At 34.9% G+C, this 16667-nt stretch overlaps 1 protein-coding gene across 1 annotated transcript in view; it reads right to left on the bottom strand.

Moving 5' to 3' along the window:
* Nucleotides 1-848: 848 nt before the first annotated feature.
* Nucleotides 849-16667, bottom strand: part of LOC145316377 (uncharacterized) — a 37564-nt gene continuing 21745 nt past the window's right edge. Inside the window, exons 6-7 of the mRNA XM_080156828.1 lie at nt 5672-5897; nt 849-4512 (exon numbers count right to left, since the gene is read on the bottom strand). Of these exons, the coding sequence (XP_080012954.1) occupies nt 1303-4512; nt 5672-5897 (3436 nt within the window). The 3' untranslated portion in view covers nt 849-1302. The remainder of the gene's footprint in view (nt 4513-5671; nt 5898-16667) is intronic.

Raw genomic sequence — 16667 nt, 5'->3', positions numbered from 1 at the left:
CTTCGTTCATAGGACCTAGGGGAGGTCAAAGAAGGTCAGAAAAGTAGCCCAAAACCAACCCAAAGACATACATTAAACTTCTCTGGAAAGTACAACGAATTCGGATCAGTATTCTTTGAGATCGTAAGCATCAGACAAAAACCTACTACTTTATATTATAAGACTAGTGAATGCGCCTCCAGCATCTAGGGAGTTCGAAAGTATGCAGAAAGGGGACAAAAATAACCTAATAATATCCCTTAACTAAAATCTAAAACTAAATAGCCTAAAACCATACCAGGACCTATGTGAAGCTTCCCTAAAAGGTAGAACTCAATAAGTTCTGTAGTTATCGACATCTTGAGTCAAAGACAAAAAGCCTACTACTTTATTTTATAAAAAATGCAAAAAAAAATATATTTTTTATCTAACATCATTTATTTTTATATAAACTCTGACACATTAAGAACTAAAAATTAATAATTTTCATTATTTTATACATAATTATTATCAAACATGATACAAGCTAATTCTCAAGTTCCGACAGTCTTATTTGCAAATGAAAATTTAAATTTTTCTTGTGGACAGTCTTGTCGTATAGAGACAATTGTAAATAAACTAGAATTTTTATAGAGAAATCTTTTTAAATTAATTAAATTATTCTTTTTGAAATCTTTTTAAATTAATTAAATTAGTCTTTTTATAAAAGATGATACATCTTAAATAATTTTCAGTTAAAAAATCATTTAATTTTTCTGGTTTTAAAGGAAAAAATAATTTAAAACTTTTTAAATTACAGAATATTAATGAATATAGCATCTAGCTAATAATAATCTAATAACTAAAACATCCATAAAGACATTATTTGATTTTTCTGTAACTTTTCAATATTTTAACTCGATCATATACACTAAAAGTGACTTAAGTATTTTTTCTGTCACGAAAAAAGTTTTTTCAGTCCATCAGATTTTTTTCTTTTCTTATTTTACATAATTTTTATAAATATCACTTCTTGAAATATCACATCTTGTTATGGTTTTAGTAAAACGTTTATTTTTTATGTTCCTTGGAAATAAGGTAACTTTTTAGCTTTTATAGGTAGATCAGATTTATTTATTATTTAAAAGCAAAGCTCTTTTTTTACACAGCTTTTTTTGCGTTTATAGTAACAAAGTCACCGTTATAACGTATCTAATTGGTAGCGGGTAGACCCGCCGTTGTAACTACAGACGGCACTGAAGTGGCGATGCACTTAGCGGCGGCCGCCGTAGATGATGGTGTAGGGCCCTTGGTCTCATTAACAAAGTTACAGAAGGCGGATAGTCAGCTAGACGTGACGCCTTCCTTGTTGTTGATGCCTGCCTCCAAGCCGAGCTTCTTGCCGTCGCTGCTGGGCTTCTTTAACGGGTTGAGTATGTTGTTGTCGCCCTTCAGGGTCTTCTGGTGGACGGTGTTGAGGTCGGCGGCAAGCTTTTTCAGCGAGTTGACCTGGGCCATCTGGGCTGGCGTCACTGACCGGAACATGCTCATACTGCTGGGGAGCGTGGACATCGGCTGGGACGTCAGCGGAGATGAGGGCTGGGATGTTAAAGAGGGTCTGTTCTGTTGGCTCAAGGACTTAGGGATGGCCTGCGCCTTCTTGACGGTTGGGAAGGGTAGGATGGCTGGCATACTGTGAATTGCTTTCACATTTGACACACTGTTTGCATTGTCGGATTTTTCAGTAGACCCATTGTTTGGACTACCGCTGTTTCTTGGAGAGTCAGAGTTAACCTTGACCTGGAGCCTGCTAGTGCCGAATCCACTGACCGCCGGGCTGCTGGTGCGAGACGGCGGCGTAGGGATCTTTAATCCAAACCTAGCCGATATGTCATCCGCGACACTCACACTGCTGGACAAGGTCGGATTCGTGAAGTTTAGTGTTGTCACCGGGTTGGCCAACGAAGACACGATCGAGGACGGCAGGGAGCTGACAACGGCCTGTTGGGCGGCCACTGCACGCATGGCAGCATCCATTTGCGCCGCCGCTAGAGCAGCCACTGGGTTGCTGAAGTTCAACAGGTTGTGGTGAAGCGCCATGGCACCGAGGGAATTGTGGAATTGACTCATCAGCATGGACTGACTCTGGGGGCTGCTAGCCACCAAGTTAGAGGCATTGCTGAAAGGATTAACCATGCTCATGGTAGGTCTGGCCATGGTAGAGTTGCTGCTCACACTCATGGACACTTTGTTGTTAATGGTAGTCTTGGGAGATCTTGGCTTGGGCGAGGAGGATTCATTGGAAACAGCCGGGGATGTCTTTCCTGACATCTTGTTATTATCAACAGTTTTGACAGTGACGGTTGTTCCAGCAGGAATATTCTTAGCCAAGCTTTCTGCATTCTTGACAGCATCTGACAAGCTGCCACTGCCCACCATGGGCTTGGAATTGGCAGCTGCCATATTGCTCTTGTAGAAATTAAAATTTTGCTTGTTTGTGGCTTCAAAAGAGTTGACACTGGAGCCGTCTTTGTTGATAGCTCGGATAGATGTATTAACAGGTAGCTGGTTGCTGAGAGCTGTGTCACTCTTGCAGCTCAACATAGTCGCCAATGACTTGCCCTCCACTTTGCTGCCATTGTTATTATTATTGGATGGAGTGCCGCTGGTTTGCAGGCTATCCTTGCCAGCAATTCCATTTTCTTGCAGCTGTTTCTGCTGCTTATTTGCCAAGCTTTGGACAATACTAGACAGCGCTGTGCTCTCAGTTACGCTTGTGCTGGTATGACAAGTGACGGCTGGAGTCACAATAGGCTTCAGCGTCGGCTGCAAGCCCTGGATAGTCGGCGGCACTTTGGGCACACTGCTCAAAGCATCGCCGCCACGTGTAAAGTCCATCATGGAGGCGGCCCGTTGTTCTGTCTGGTGACGGGCCAGTGCTGAGGATCCGGCCTTCTTGATCTGATCAACTATGGAATAGTTGGAGTAAAGCTTCTCCTCAACGCCTGTGGAGGTTACAGGAGTTAAGTTGGCCAAACTAAGACGCATGTGATCCTTTTCAGCTTTCTTCTTCTCAAGGACCTTCTTGACATCACTAGCTGACACCTCAACACTAATCTCCACCACCTCCTTCTTCTTGCTGGCTGGTTTCAAAGACGTAGTTTTAGACTCGGTGGAGGCTTTCAAAATTGACTTGGGCATTGCAGGAGACGGGGAAGACGGCTTTTCGCCCTTTGATGCCGGGGTGAGCATGCTTATTTTTGGCAGCGGCTGTTCCAACTGCCTTTTCTGCTCAGGGGTTGGATGCTTCAAGATTGGCTTCAGAGGTGGAGTTGGCCTTGTGGTGGGTGTTTTGTTCGAGTCCTGCACTTTCATTGCATTGTTGGGTGCTGTCGGAGTATTATTCACAGTTGTCACGGGTTTGCTAACTGTCGGAGTCACTGGTTTACTCACAGAGTTGTTAGCTGTAGACACTGTCACATTATTAGAAATTGTGACAGATTTTGTTGTGGTAGTTGAGATAGGTTTAGTAGGTGTTGTCACAGTAGTGTTGGCAGTAGTTGTCACTGAATTATTAGTTGTCACTTTGCCAACAACTGGTTTAGGATTAGCCGCCGCAGCTGGGGCGGTTTTCACTGATGCAGTTGGGGTGCTGTTGCCATTTTTAAGAATACCCTGTGGGACAGGTGAGTTAGAGCCTCCATTCTTCAGGATACTTGTCAGCTTGGGGGCTGCGGCAGCAGGAGATGATTTAACTGGAGGTGCCACACTTTTGGCAGCACTTGCTTTGCTGACACTTGTCGGCTTGGCAGCCTGTGAGAGTTGACTAGCTGATTGCTTGCTTGCAGCACTGCTGTTTGGCACGGAGGTCTGAACCGGCTTTGCCGTGGGATTGGCAACTGGAGCAGGCTTAGGGCTTGGCGTCTTGCTGGAGGTTGTGGCACTAGAAACTTTTCTGTTTGACAGGCTTGACATAGATGAAGCAGGGCTCAGTGTCGGGGCAGTCTGTGCAACAGATAAGGTTGCCTTTGCCATAGGCTGTTTTGACGGTTGACTGACAGTCTTGGTGTTGGCACTGCTAGTGGTATACTTTGACTTGGCATCAGCAGCCTTTGCTGCTGGGGGAGCTGCCATGGAGGAGCTAGAGGAAGACCGGGAAATTGAGGCGGTGATGATGGGGCTTTTCTTGCCCCCTTTGCCCGCACTACCATCCTCTACACTACTACGTGAAAGACTTATTTTCAACTTTGTTGAAGGTTGATTATTGGGTGGAGTAGTTCTGGTATTGGCCTCCTGCTGCTGTCTGGAGGCGGCAGGCTCTGGCCGTGTGCTGGTCAACCGCGACATTTCTGCGGACTCGGCCGTCTCGCGGCCGGGACTCTTCCACGGGCTGCTAATATTATTATTGGCCGTGGCTGGCGCTTTGGTGTCCATGCGCATGCGCTTGGCGGGCGGCGACCGTTTGCTGCCGGTCTTTGTCCGCTTCTTGATTCTCTTTCTGGTGAGTACCTGGGTCCGCTGGTACACACAGTAGAAGAACTGCATTGGGGAGGTCTGAAAATAACGAAAAATTAACATAAATTCAAAACAATATTATGTTAAAATAAAATAAAAACAAGTTGAATGCATTATTTTGCAAGACGGTATAAAAGTTTTGATTTACGATGTTGTAGAAAGAGTTTTTACTAGAGAGAAAAATAACATCAAATATTTATAGGGACATTTGTCTTTTTATACAAAAAAAAATAGACATTTCTTTTTTTTCATGTTATAATTTTCTATTATAGAATGTATGTATTTGAACCTTTAATGTTACGCCCCTAGATGCTAGGAGCGAAGCCACTAGTAAATTTATCTAAAAAAGTATGAAAATAAAATAGATAGAGGGAAAGTCCACAGGGAGAGTTTTATTCTTTGATGAAAAGAATTGTTGTTAAGCGGCAAAAAAGTTTTTTTTTCAGTTTAACCTGACTGTCTATAAATTGTTCAAGTCTGAGAGAATAATTTTTAAGTTCACACACACACACACACACACAGTCACACACATACATACACACACACACACACAGTGTGTCAGTGAAAAGGGAAAATTCAGGGGAGAGGGAAGGGAAGGGGGAATATTTTCTAAAGCTGTGTGTGTGTGTCCTGACATGATTGCAATTACCAGAAGTTATTATCCTGGTCACTGGCTCTGCAATTATTGCAAGAAACTCAAATAAAAAAGGGAAATTGTATTTAGCAAAAAAGGGGAGGGGAGAAGAGAAACGTGCGTATGACTTAAAGTGATTGAGAAGTTAATTATTTTCTTTATACAAAAATTTTCTTTTCCATTATTTTATTCACCAAAGACTTAATTTAAAAATCCAAAAAGGTATGAGGATAATAATTTTTTGTGAGTAAAGAAATAAATTATAAAAAAAATAATGTTTCAGTCCTTTAAATTGGTGGTAGTAACAAAAGAAGCTAGGGGGGACATATATAAAATTTTAAAATGTTCCCGGCCATACATTTTTTTCTGTGTATGTGTGTGTGTGTTAATGTGAAGCATTTATATCATTTTTTATTTTATTTTCCAGCTTAATCTGCTATTTCATGTTCCTTTATTATTTTAAATACAGTAATATTTGAGTAAAAATTAGCCCTTTTGTGTTTAAATAACCTAAAAAAACAAAAATAAGCTTGATTTTTAAAAATAACAAACATTTTTTTTTACCTTTTTCCAGTCAAAAGCATAGGCAATGTCAATAAGAGTTTGTTCCTCATGCAGAAGCTCGTCCTTGTATAGCACGTCCACAACGAATGCCTGGCTGTCCAGGCTGTACTTCGAGGCGATGAACTTCTTGAGGCAGCCGACGGTCACGCTGCCCGGACACTGCAAGAACCGCCGGTTCGGGTTCTCCTCCCCGCCGTTCATGTTCTCCTTCGCTGCCGGCTCTTTCCTAAAATATAAATTTTATTGAATTTTTTAATTTGACAACAAATAAAGAAGATTGTCAAACATCCTAGCTGTCCATGTCGGACGAACGGACGCACTAAGATAAAGTAGCTTCGCTACTAAAAAAGAAAATCGAATTTATTATATATAAAAGTAGAAAGAATTAATATTTAATATAAAATCCGTGGAGTATAAAAGCTCCAACGTCAATAAAGCAATAAAATATCAGAAAATCTGAGAAAACCGATATTTTAGTAGGATAAAACGATACTATATATTGGTTCTAGGCTACATCGATTTGAAATTATAAAAAATTGAAATAATTTCTATAAAAAATAATGTTCCAGTCTTATTTTGACATAAAAAGAGGATTTTCTAAATTAATTCTTTAATCTGTAAAAGGAATCCTTATAAAAGTATTTAAAATATGATTAAATTAAAATATTTAATATCTTATTTTATAATTTTCATTCCATTTTTAATAATATTAATCAAGTTTTATCTGGAAAAAGATGAAAAGTTTAAGGCAACACAATAATTCTTCATATAAAAAATCCCTTTCTGAAAATTAATAACCAAAATTTAAGCAACTCCTTATATGTAAATGATTAAGGCCAATTTTTGTATTTTTTCCTTTAATGGGAATTTAAATATCGGGGCAAAAAAGGGCAACTTTATAAAATTAAAATATCAAATAGTTTTTATCTTTATATATATAAAAATAAGTTCTTTTATTATTGAAATTACCCCCGAATACCTTTTTGTTTACATTAGTATCTGAATTAATGACTATAATATTAAAACCCAAGCCATCCAAAAAAGTTTCTAAATGGTCTGTAGCGGCAATGGATATAATATTAATTGGATATAGCACCAATTGTTCGTGTACTCTAATAAAGTGCTACTCGCTGCTGGCTAAAATCCATCCCCTTTACCACAGCCTCTCTTACTGGATGAACAAACTGACCAATAAATAAGGTCCACAGTACCAACCTAAATTGACGACAATTTTTCCCCTGTCAATATATCCACGTAATGTATATCCATTGTAGCGGCACAACACAAAGATCTAATTCTACCGTGATTATCTCTTTCTTTTAATAAGCATTTCTTCAGGGGGTTGGCTACCTTTTTTCATTTTAAAAGAAACTAATAGAATATTTATCTTCTAAGAAGCGAAGCTTTCCTGAATATCTTAAACTAAAAATGTTGTATATCCTATTATATTAAGCAGTAAGTTTTTTTTTGTCTGAAGCTTGATATCTCAATAACTACAGAACCGATTGAGTTATCTTCTTTTAGGTAAACTTTACAGGGCGCCTACTACCTAGAGGCTAGGGGCGCATCCGCTAGTTGTATACATATACTCTGGTAAATGGTTATGTAAGGGCATTATTGTGTTTTTAATGGAACTACAGGGGAAGTAATAACCATATGTTTTACATACATTAAACTTAAAAACTATTTTACAGCTAGATATTTTTTATCAAATAATATTTTATTTGTAATTTAAAGGCAAAATGGTTTAAGAAAAGCTTTCCGCCAACTAAAAAATACATAATCATTGTTTTGATCAAATCTACCTACCCCTTAAAAATGGGGAGGGGTAAGAGATAGATTTTTCAATGAATTTAATGGGATAATTCCTTAAATGGTCATTAGACCAAGCACCCCCCCCCCCCTCCAAAATACATCCCTTTACCAACTAAAAATATATCTAGCACGTTAACATTTCTTTTATTTTACTGTTTATTTGTTTGTTTTTTTTGGGGGGGGGGGGGACTACTCCTAACTTACTTCAAATGGGAAATTAGAGATGAAACCTTTTAGTATAAGATTAATGAAGTTGTCTATGTGGGGAACTGATAAACTATTTCACTACAAAACACACACAACAAACACAATTTTAGACAAAAAACAACCGGCTTTTATATTTTCAATAGCATTGGGGAAAACTTAATCATGTATAGTTTGTTCATAAAGGAATAAATTATTAAATAATAATAAAAACATTAGCTGTATACCCCCAATTATGGTAAACATAATAACCAATTCTGTAGATTAAAATTATTGGTTGAAAATTCAGAATTAAATTTGATTAGAGACTCCAAAGTTTTTAAGAAATCTTGTTTATAAGAATTTGGGTACTAATCCATTGTCCCCTCCCTCTCTGAAATACAATTAAGAAAATAGAGATATATAAAAGTTTAAAAGTTAGAATTGTAGTAAGAAAGTGTGAATGGGAATTATCTACGAGAATTCAGATAAAACTTATATAAAAGTGATGGGTCTATATACAACAAAATAATTATATATGTTTAAAAAAGATATCTGTCTATCGTTGTGATTAAAATATGCTTTTCAGGAAAGTCTAGTATTAGTCTAGTGGTGCCTTTAAGCTTTTCATAGAATTAATTAAAACCCTTTTACCAAAATCTTTAATTTTGAAAGCTGCTGTAAAATATTTAGCTGTGTCAATACCTATCTCTCTAAAGTTGTAGCTGGTCTATTTGCTATCCTGATAAATGGGGCAAAATTAACTTGACAACTTTACACTTACACAAAATTTTCTTGGGGGGGGGGGGGGCGAGGTGGGTAGTGTATATTGGAATAGAACAAGAAATTGTGAGTCAGATGTATTTCATATTTTCACAAATAATATTTTATATCAAACATTAGGAAGGGAGAAGTCAACCGCAGAAATAATAATCCCAAATTGAAAAGGGAATGAATTGAAGACTTTTGGTGGGTTAAGGAAGTGAAAAGTCTGATTATATGTGTGTGTGTGTGGGGGTTTGTGTGTGTGTAGATCATTTGTGTGTGTATTATAATGATGAATTCTCTCACACCCTCTGCACTTTTCCAGAACTTAAGGGATAATAAAACATATTTTTGGTGAATATTAACTAATTTATGATGCTCATATTTTTATCTCTCATGATGCAATTATAAAATTGTCAAATTCTTAGGAAATTCAGTGATTTATCGTTTTAATAACCAATAATTCTCAAAACTATAAATATTTTTTTTTGTATTCTTTATCCCTAACTCCTGGCTATAATGATGATACATTCATCCATTCTTAATCACAATTTTATTTTTTTTTCTTGAGAAGAAAAAATATTGTGATCTATTAGCACTTTAATTGGCGCTTAATTGCAGCGTAAAATCTTTGACCTTTGACTTTAGGTGAATTTTGTCCCATAGTGGACCAATGTATGGTGCATTAAAACTCTCAAAGTCATGCAGAGAGTGAGAGAGATGCGAGGGAGTTAGGGAGAGTGAGTGAGTGAGATTAACTCTTTCCTTCATGGCATGACTTTGGAAAAACAAGTCTTTTCAATTGTCCGCCACACACACAAGAATACACACACACAAGCATACACACACACACTTACACAAAATATATAAACACTAAAGTGTTCAAAATAAACAAATGCTTTTAAAACCATTTGAATGAAGAAGATAGGAAAATAAGTCTTTAAATAAATTGACCTTTGTCTCTTTTTTTGGTTGAGGCACACATACACAGACACACACACATACACACACACACACACAAAGAAAGGATTATTCTTGTTGATTGTTTGTGTGGCCCCTTATCTGAAAATCACGATGCATAACGTACATAGCAACCCCCTCACCCCCCCTCCCATAAGCCATTTTAGTGTTATCACATTTTTGCATTGAAACCATTTTTGGGAAATCCTTTTTAAGCTTTGTAGAAGAAAAGACTTTTATGGGGAAACATTAATTTCTTGGATGCTTATGAGATAAAGGTTTTGATATTCCTATTAAAAAGTATTCAAGCACACATAAAAATTAATTGCTATTTATTTGCGGGTCGGTGTAAACCCCCAATTTTTGCATTTATAAGAATTCTTCCGGGTTTGTTTAGCAGTGTTTCATCAGTGTTCGCAAAAAAATTCGCAATTGTCATATTAGCAAGTTATTACATATGCAACAAAAAGACAAAATAGCAAGAATAATAATGTTTCAGTTCTAAAAGCTTTTAACAGTGTAATGTTCTGCCAATCTATTTATGAAATTTGCGGTAGAAATTGCACACTTTATTTTGCTAGTTGTGTGTATATGCTAAGGTTGAACATTTTTTTCTAACATGCAAAGTTTTTTTTGCACTGCATGTAGTTAGGGCAGACGCGTGCATAGGGGTTTGGATGGGGGGGGGGGGGTTGTTATTAGCCAGCTGCGAGTAACACTTTGATATAGTACATGAAAATCTGGTGCAACATCCAAGTAATAATAAATCCAGTGTTGAAGTAAAAACATGTCTTTTACTGACTCAAGTTAAAATCCAATATTTCTTGTTAAGCTGCAAAAAGTCGCAAGAGTTATGTCAAAAAGAAAACAAACATGTAAAGAACTAGAATCAATATTGGGTAAAAAGTGCAAAAACCGCGGTGGCCAGGTGCCGCTCTAACAACCTTCAATAGGCATGACATTTCATTTCAATTTTATAAACCTAGCAAAAAAGGTTAAAATATGTTTATACTCAACTTGAAGATGTGCTAAAATAATCCGCAAATAAAACAGGTGTTTAGGTATTTACTAAATGCATATACAATTGGGCAATTTCTATGGATTTTTGCTATAACTATGTTACTTTAAAATGCAAGCTAAAAACACAATTTTAATCTATTAAAACAAGCAATGACATCCATAAGAACCGCTGTTGCTAAACAAAAGCACAAAAATACGCTGAGAGGAAGGGAGAGTAAAACGGGGGAGGGGGCTAGAGTATGTCATGGTATTTTAAGTTTAATTTTGCATTGTTTTTAAAGGCAAGCCTTACAGCAAATTCTTTTATAAATTGCCCATACAAATAGCTGGATAGATAAAGTGCCCATTCTATAATATAAAGTAGTTTAGATCTTACTGAGGATGAATAATCTAATTTTTGTAAGCTTCATGTGGGTCTAATAATGATTTTAGGCTGTTACTCTACCATCAAATAGAGACATCCTAAAGACTATTGGCGCATCCCCAAGTTTTATTATTGTTTTCAGTTCTTCATAATTAATATTTAGCCCTGGAGGTAAAATGTAAATATTGGTTTAATGGATATAGAATATGCATGGAAAATATGACAGGGGAAAAACTGTCGTCAATTTATGTTGCTAACATAATTTAATGGCCAGTTCGTTATCCAAAATGTAAAAAGGGTGGATGGGTGTTGATTGATATTTTAGCCAGCTACAAAGTACACTTTATTGAAGAACATGATAATCTGATGTCAGATCCAAGTAATAATAAATCCATTAATGGTTTGAAGAATGATTATCATAATTTATAAATATTGAATACTAACTAATTGAATTTGAAAAACATCACTTAAATGTTTTTGTTTTGTTTTTACATTTAAATATTTAAAATAACATTTTGTTTTTCAATAATAAAAAAAAATTTCTTAGTTTTATAATATCATTTTGGTCAGTTTAAGAAAGTTTTGAGCCAATTTTGTACTGAAATATTTTTTGAAAAGATTTACCACTAATACCATTTAATATTGGTTCCTCCCTTTAGCTACCTAAGACAGGAACTTGTATTCAAAGAATTGTATTTTTTTTTTGGTTTTCATAACACAAATCTATTAGGCATCTTAGGTTTTTCATATACATATCTCCAGACAACTGTCACACACTCCATTAAGAAATATTTATTTGTAAATAAAACAAATCAAATGTTGATTTGCCATGTGATATTTATTTTCTTGAGTAAATTTGTCCCTGCATTTGGCAGCAGCCCAGTTTTCAAGTACCACGCCCTGGACATGTGTGTGTGTGTGTGTGTATGTGTATTTATATATATATGAGTGTGTGTGTATGCCAATTCATGAGCATGCCATAATTCCTTTGCCCATTTCAAGTTCCTACTTATAAACCATTCATACTAACAGACTGAATACAAAATTTTTCAATTCAAGTTTTTTTATTTTTTTATTGAGAAATAATGTATATAAAGAAGAAAGCAGTCTTTAATACAACAAAATGTTTTGATTTAAAGCATTGTATCATCCAATATTATGTTATTTTTAACTCGTGGAAAAGTTTGAAAAGGTAAATTAATCCTATGAAAACGAATATAATGGTGAAAAATAAGGTTGTCAGTATGTTTAAACTGTAGAATGTCTCCTTACCACAAAACAGACTTGCCCAAACTTCTTATCTATAGCAAACATCGATAACAAAATTTCAGCTATGCGCCTTTTCTTTATTTCTACCCACATTTTTAGCTTTAAATATTAAAGTATATTATATTAATAGTTTTTTTTAAAGCTATAATTTTTGTTATTTGAATTCCAAAGGCAGTTTTATTTAAATTTGAAGCATCAGTATTCACAAGCTATGATCATAAAGATATTAAAGCATTCACCCTAAAACATCTTAGGCTGGATTTCAAATGGTTTTAATAAGCTTGCAGGGACAGGGGGAGTAGAACAACAGGGGGATAAATTTATCTTCAAAGGCAAAAATGCCTTTGTTTAATAAAAAGGGTGAATAAATGTAGATTAATTGAAATCTTTATGTACCCACCCCCCCCCCCTTTCCCTGAAAAGCTGTGGCGGGTTAAAACATGTAAAGGGGTGCGCAGCGGCGCTATGCTTGCTTGGTGGTTTAAATTTTGGTTCCCAGAAACCACTTTCAGGGGGGTTCTAACAAGGATTCCTGCACAGATAAAACATTTGATTTTAGTCCAAGTTGGCCTGATTCTTGATATCATAGTCCTGTGATAGAAAGGCCATTGGAACCCTTTTTTATGTGAGGCGTATTTGTGTCCCATCAATATCGCGAAGTTTTTAATATTACAGTAGCCTTCTATCATACAAATACAATTTTAAGTACAAGCAAAAATGTTAAGTTTCTACTATTTGATCACTACAAATGGCTGTTCTAGAGCTTTATACGTTTGTTTTGAAAAGTTTTGAAAGTTTTAAAAAAAATTGTGGAAATTTGTAGAACACCCTTAAAATATGTATATAAAACCAAGGCACTGCGTCACTACTAGGGCAAGAGATGAATACAGGGACAAAGGGGTAGGCCAATGAAAGTTAAATAAATCTTCCTACATATTCTTTATTATGAATTAATAACAGCTGTAAATATTTGGGATAAATATTGTTTTTTTTTCTGTCGTTGTCCTCTCCCTCCATGGATTGTAAGCCCAAGCTTTTCAAGTCCCAACGGTTTTCAAACTATGCGAAGAGTAACAACTACTTACAAAGTTTAGATAGACAGATAGATAGATAGACAGATATATAGATAGATAGATAAATTGTTCACAAAAAGGATTGTGGACTTAAAATAATAGACTCAAGCACAAAAATTTGTTTTAGTCTTTTATTAAATATTTCCCAAAAATTCAACATTGTTTTTGAACATTTTTAGAGAGCGTTATTTTTTCTAAAAAATTATACTGACAGAATAAAATACAATTCTTAAAATAAAATAATTTTTTTGGTAAAGGTCTGGTCATACCAAGAAATTTTAATTTTATTGAAATATTATACAATCTTATATACTTATATGGTAAAATCAAATAAACACACACTCACACACAAACATGTACACACACACGCACGCATACATACACACACACACACACACTCACACAGACATTCACACACAATCACACACATAAAATTCCGCATTGACTTACATATATCAAACAAATGCTGATCAACAGTTTTTAAGCAACAAATTAAAAAATTTGTCTTGAAATTATTAAATTTCTTCTTCAATCATTTCAAAATTGGAAAGTTTCAAAAATTGGAAAAAAGCAAGGGGGTAAAAGTCACTTGAAAATATTTATTAAAAACTCGACTTTAGTATTTGAATTGAGAGTGTATTAAACTGGATTATATGAGCTACCATGCTACACACACACACACACACACACACACACACACAGAAAATACAAATACCAAATCGACTTTTATTTGAAAACACATCATTTAAGATGTAGTCAACTATCCCATTTGTTAGTTATAAAGATCCCCCTAACAGCTTTAAGATTTTAGGTATAGAAAAATTTTAAGTGTCATCTATAAGTCTTATTACTTTGTAATATTTAATCCTTGTTTAATTTTATTAATTCATGTTGAAAAATATAAAATTTTGAGTGTGTGTATGTTGTAATAATTGGCAACCTAAATTGCAAACCATAGCAAATTTGCACAACACGTCTATTAGACATTAAATAATAGAGATATTATTATAGATATCTTTTCAAAAACACAAAGAATTATATTTTAATATTAGTTTAGTTATTCACTTGTTTTGTAGTAATTTAGTTAGTTCAGTTGCAAATATGCCTTTAAAACATTGCCATTTCTGTGGCAGTAACGTGTTCTTAATAGTAAACTGCGTTGAAAAATTACAACAAAATATTTGTATAGATATTAAATATAGATTGCTAACATGGACATCACTTACTGGTCAGTTCGTTCATCCAGTTGGAGTATTGTACCGTTATTTCAGTTTTACCGCTGTGATTTTCACTTCATTCAAGAACATGAAACTCTGGTGTAATATCCAAGTAATAATATATCCATTATTAAAACTTGATGGCTAGACAATCTAAGCTGTTTGGCATAATCTAAACTTGTAATCAACATTCAATTAAACTAGAAAAATCAAACGAACATTCAGCCGACGAAATTGTATTTTTTTCCCTTAATACTTTTCCAAATCCATGATTAGTAGTATCCAGCAGTAATTTAAAAGAATATTCCCTGGCTCCCTGAGGGCATTAGTACAATTCCTTTAAAGACAATTTCCTGCGGGAACCTTCCTCACCCCCCTCCCCCAATAAAATTTCCTGTCCCGTACCCTCCCCCTTCCTGAAAATTCCCCGCCTTTCCTGTAATTTTCCCTATTTTATTATATAAATGGTAACGGCCAAAAACTTTATTCACAAAAAAATGTTAAAATATTTTTTTATTGTTATACCTAGTGCGATAATATATTTTTAAGCATTAAATCTTATAAAGAATTTTTAATAAATTAATCTCTATATTGCACAATTATGAGTAATATCCCCTTAAAAACTAAAACTAACCCTTATCCCCTTGTCTATCTATCTATCTAGTCCCTTGTGCCCCTAACTCTACCCCCCCCCCCCCTCCCTCATTGCGACTACCCACCCGACCCACTGGACTGATATACTGTCAAGTGGCGGCAATGGATAATCCAGGGATTTACAGGGATAAGACAATGGAAGGTAAATTTATGCACACTATTGATAAATTATTGGTTGAAAAACTTGGACATTGCTAGTTTATATCAACCAATCAAGACACATGCAAAGGACACAAAGATTTAAGCTCATGCAGGAGAGAGCGATGTGTCGAAACTTTGGGTACCAGTATAATTTACAAACAAATATCCCCTCCCTCCCTGATAATCTCATTTTAAGATATTTTGGGGGAAATTTGTTAAGTCAAGGGTAGACACACACACACACACACACACACACACACACACACACACTCACTCTCACACAAACACTAATGTAGGGACGAAAGACAGAAAAAAAGTTGTTGGAGAAAAGGGAATAAAACTATAATACAAATGTCAAATACAAAATATACCAAAGATGAATATATATATTAGACTGTTCCAAAAAAATGGACTTTTTGGGATTAAAAAAAGGCTTAAACATATTTTTATTTAACTTAAAAGATTAATATATATCACGTAGAATTTTAGGAGTTATTTGTTTTAAAAAAAAAAATAGCACAAAAAATCACGTTTTAAAAGCATTTTTGAAACACTCTAATAACTCTATTTATATGATCTTTTGTTTTTGTAATATATGAATAAGAAAGATATTCTTTTCAACAGTAATGATATATGTATGTTCTTTTTATTTCTTACATAAATATAAATAATAAGTTTTTTTGTTTGCAGTAGAACTGTACAATAAACTATAATACAGTAATACTTTATAATTTTCCATGTATATTGAAATTTTTTCTGAGAATATTTTAGCCTATTAATAGGGTGATAAAAGCTCGCCCCGTAGAATTTGTAATCAGTTGAGGTAACCTTTATATATCCAATAATGTTATTGGATTAATACAGGCAGTTTTTACCCAAATGTACATCATCCCTTAGTTATAATAATTCCTATTTATTTAAAACTATATCTTAAAGGACAAACAGACAAACATCCTGTTACTGTAGTTCTTAAAATAGTCCTAATAAACCATGGTTAACAGGACGAATAATAAATCATTTTTAATTCACGTCCCAAAACTCGAGTATCCTTTAATATAAAGTATTACATTTTTTTGTCTAAAGCTAAAGATCCCAAAATTGTCTAAATTGATTGCACTTTCCAAGAAAGCTTAGTAAATATTTTAGGGTGGTTTAAGGCTATTTTCCGGATCTCCTTCACCCTTCCCCTGAGGTTAGGGAGGAGCAACTAGTAATATACATTTTATTAAATATGGAGTGTGGTTATTATTAAATGAAGTGGAATCCACACTTGGAACCTTAATATCCTACATATCTAATTTAGGATAAGTGGTCGAGACCCTTTAATGGTGTGCTATACTTTCTGCGGAAATGACAGTGTTTCATAATCGTCCTGGACAAAATAGCAAATGATATTTTATATACGTGGATATTACGACAGGGGAAAAATTGTCGTCAATTTAGGTTGCTAACATGGACCTAACTTATTGGTCAGTTCCTTCATCCAGTAGGAGATGAATGGGGTAATGGGAGTGGATTAGGGGATTTTCTTTGTT

The sequence above is a fragment of the Acartia tonsa genome, chromosome 4, assembly GCF_053477335.1.
Source record: "Acartia tonsa isolate MP-2025a chromosome 4, ASM5347733v1, whole genome shotgun sequence".
Taxonomy (NCBI): domain Eukaryota; kingdom Metazoa; phylum Arthropoda; class Copepoda; order Calanoida; family Acartiidae; genus Acartia; species Acartia tonsa.
Note: the sequence above shows the minus strand (reverse complement) of the source record. Positions and strands in the feature narration are given on the sequence as shown.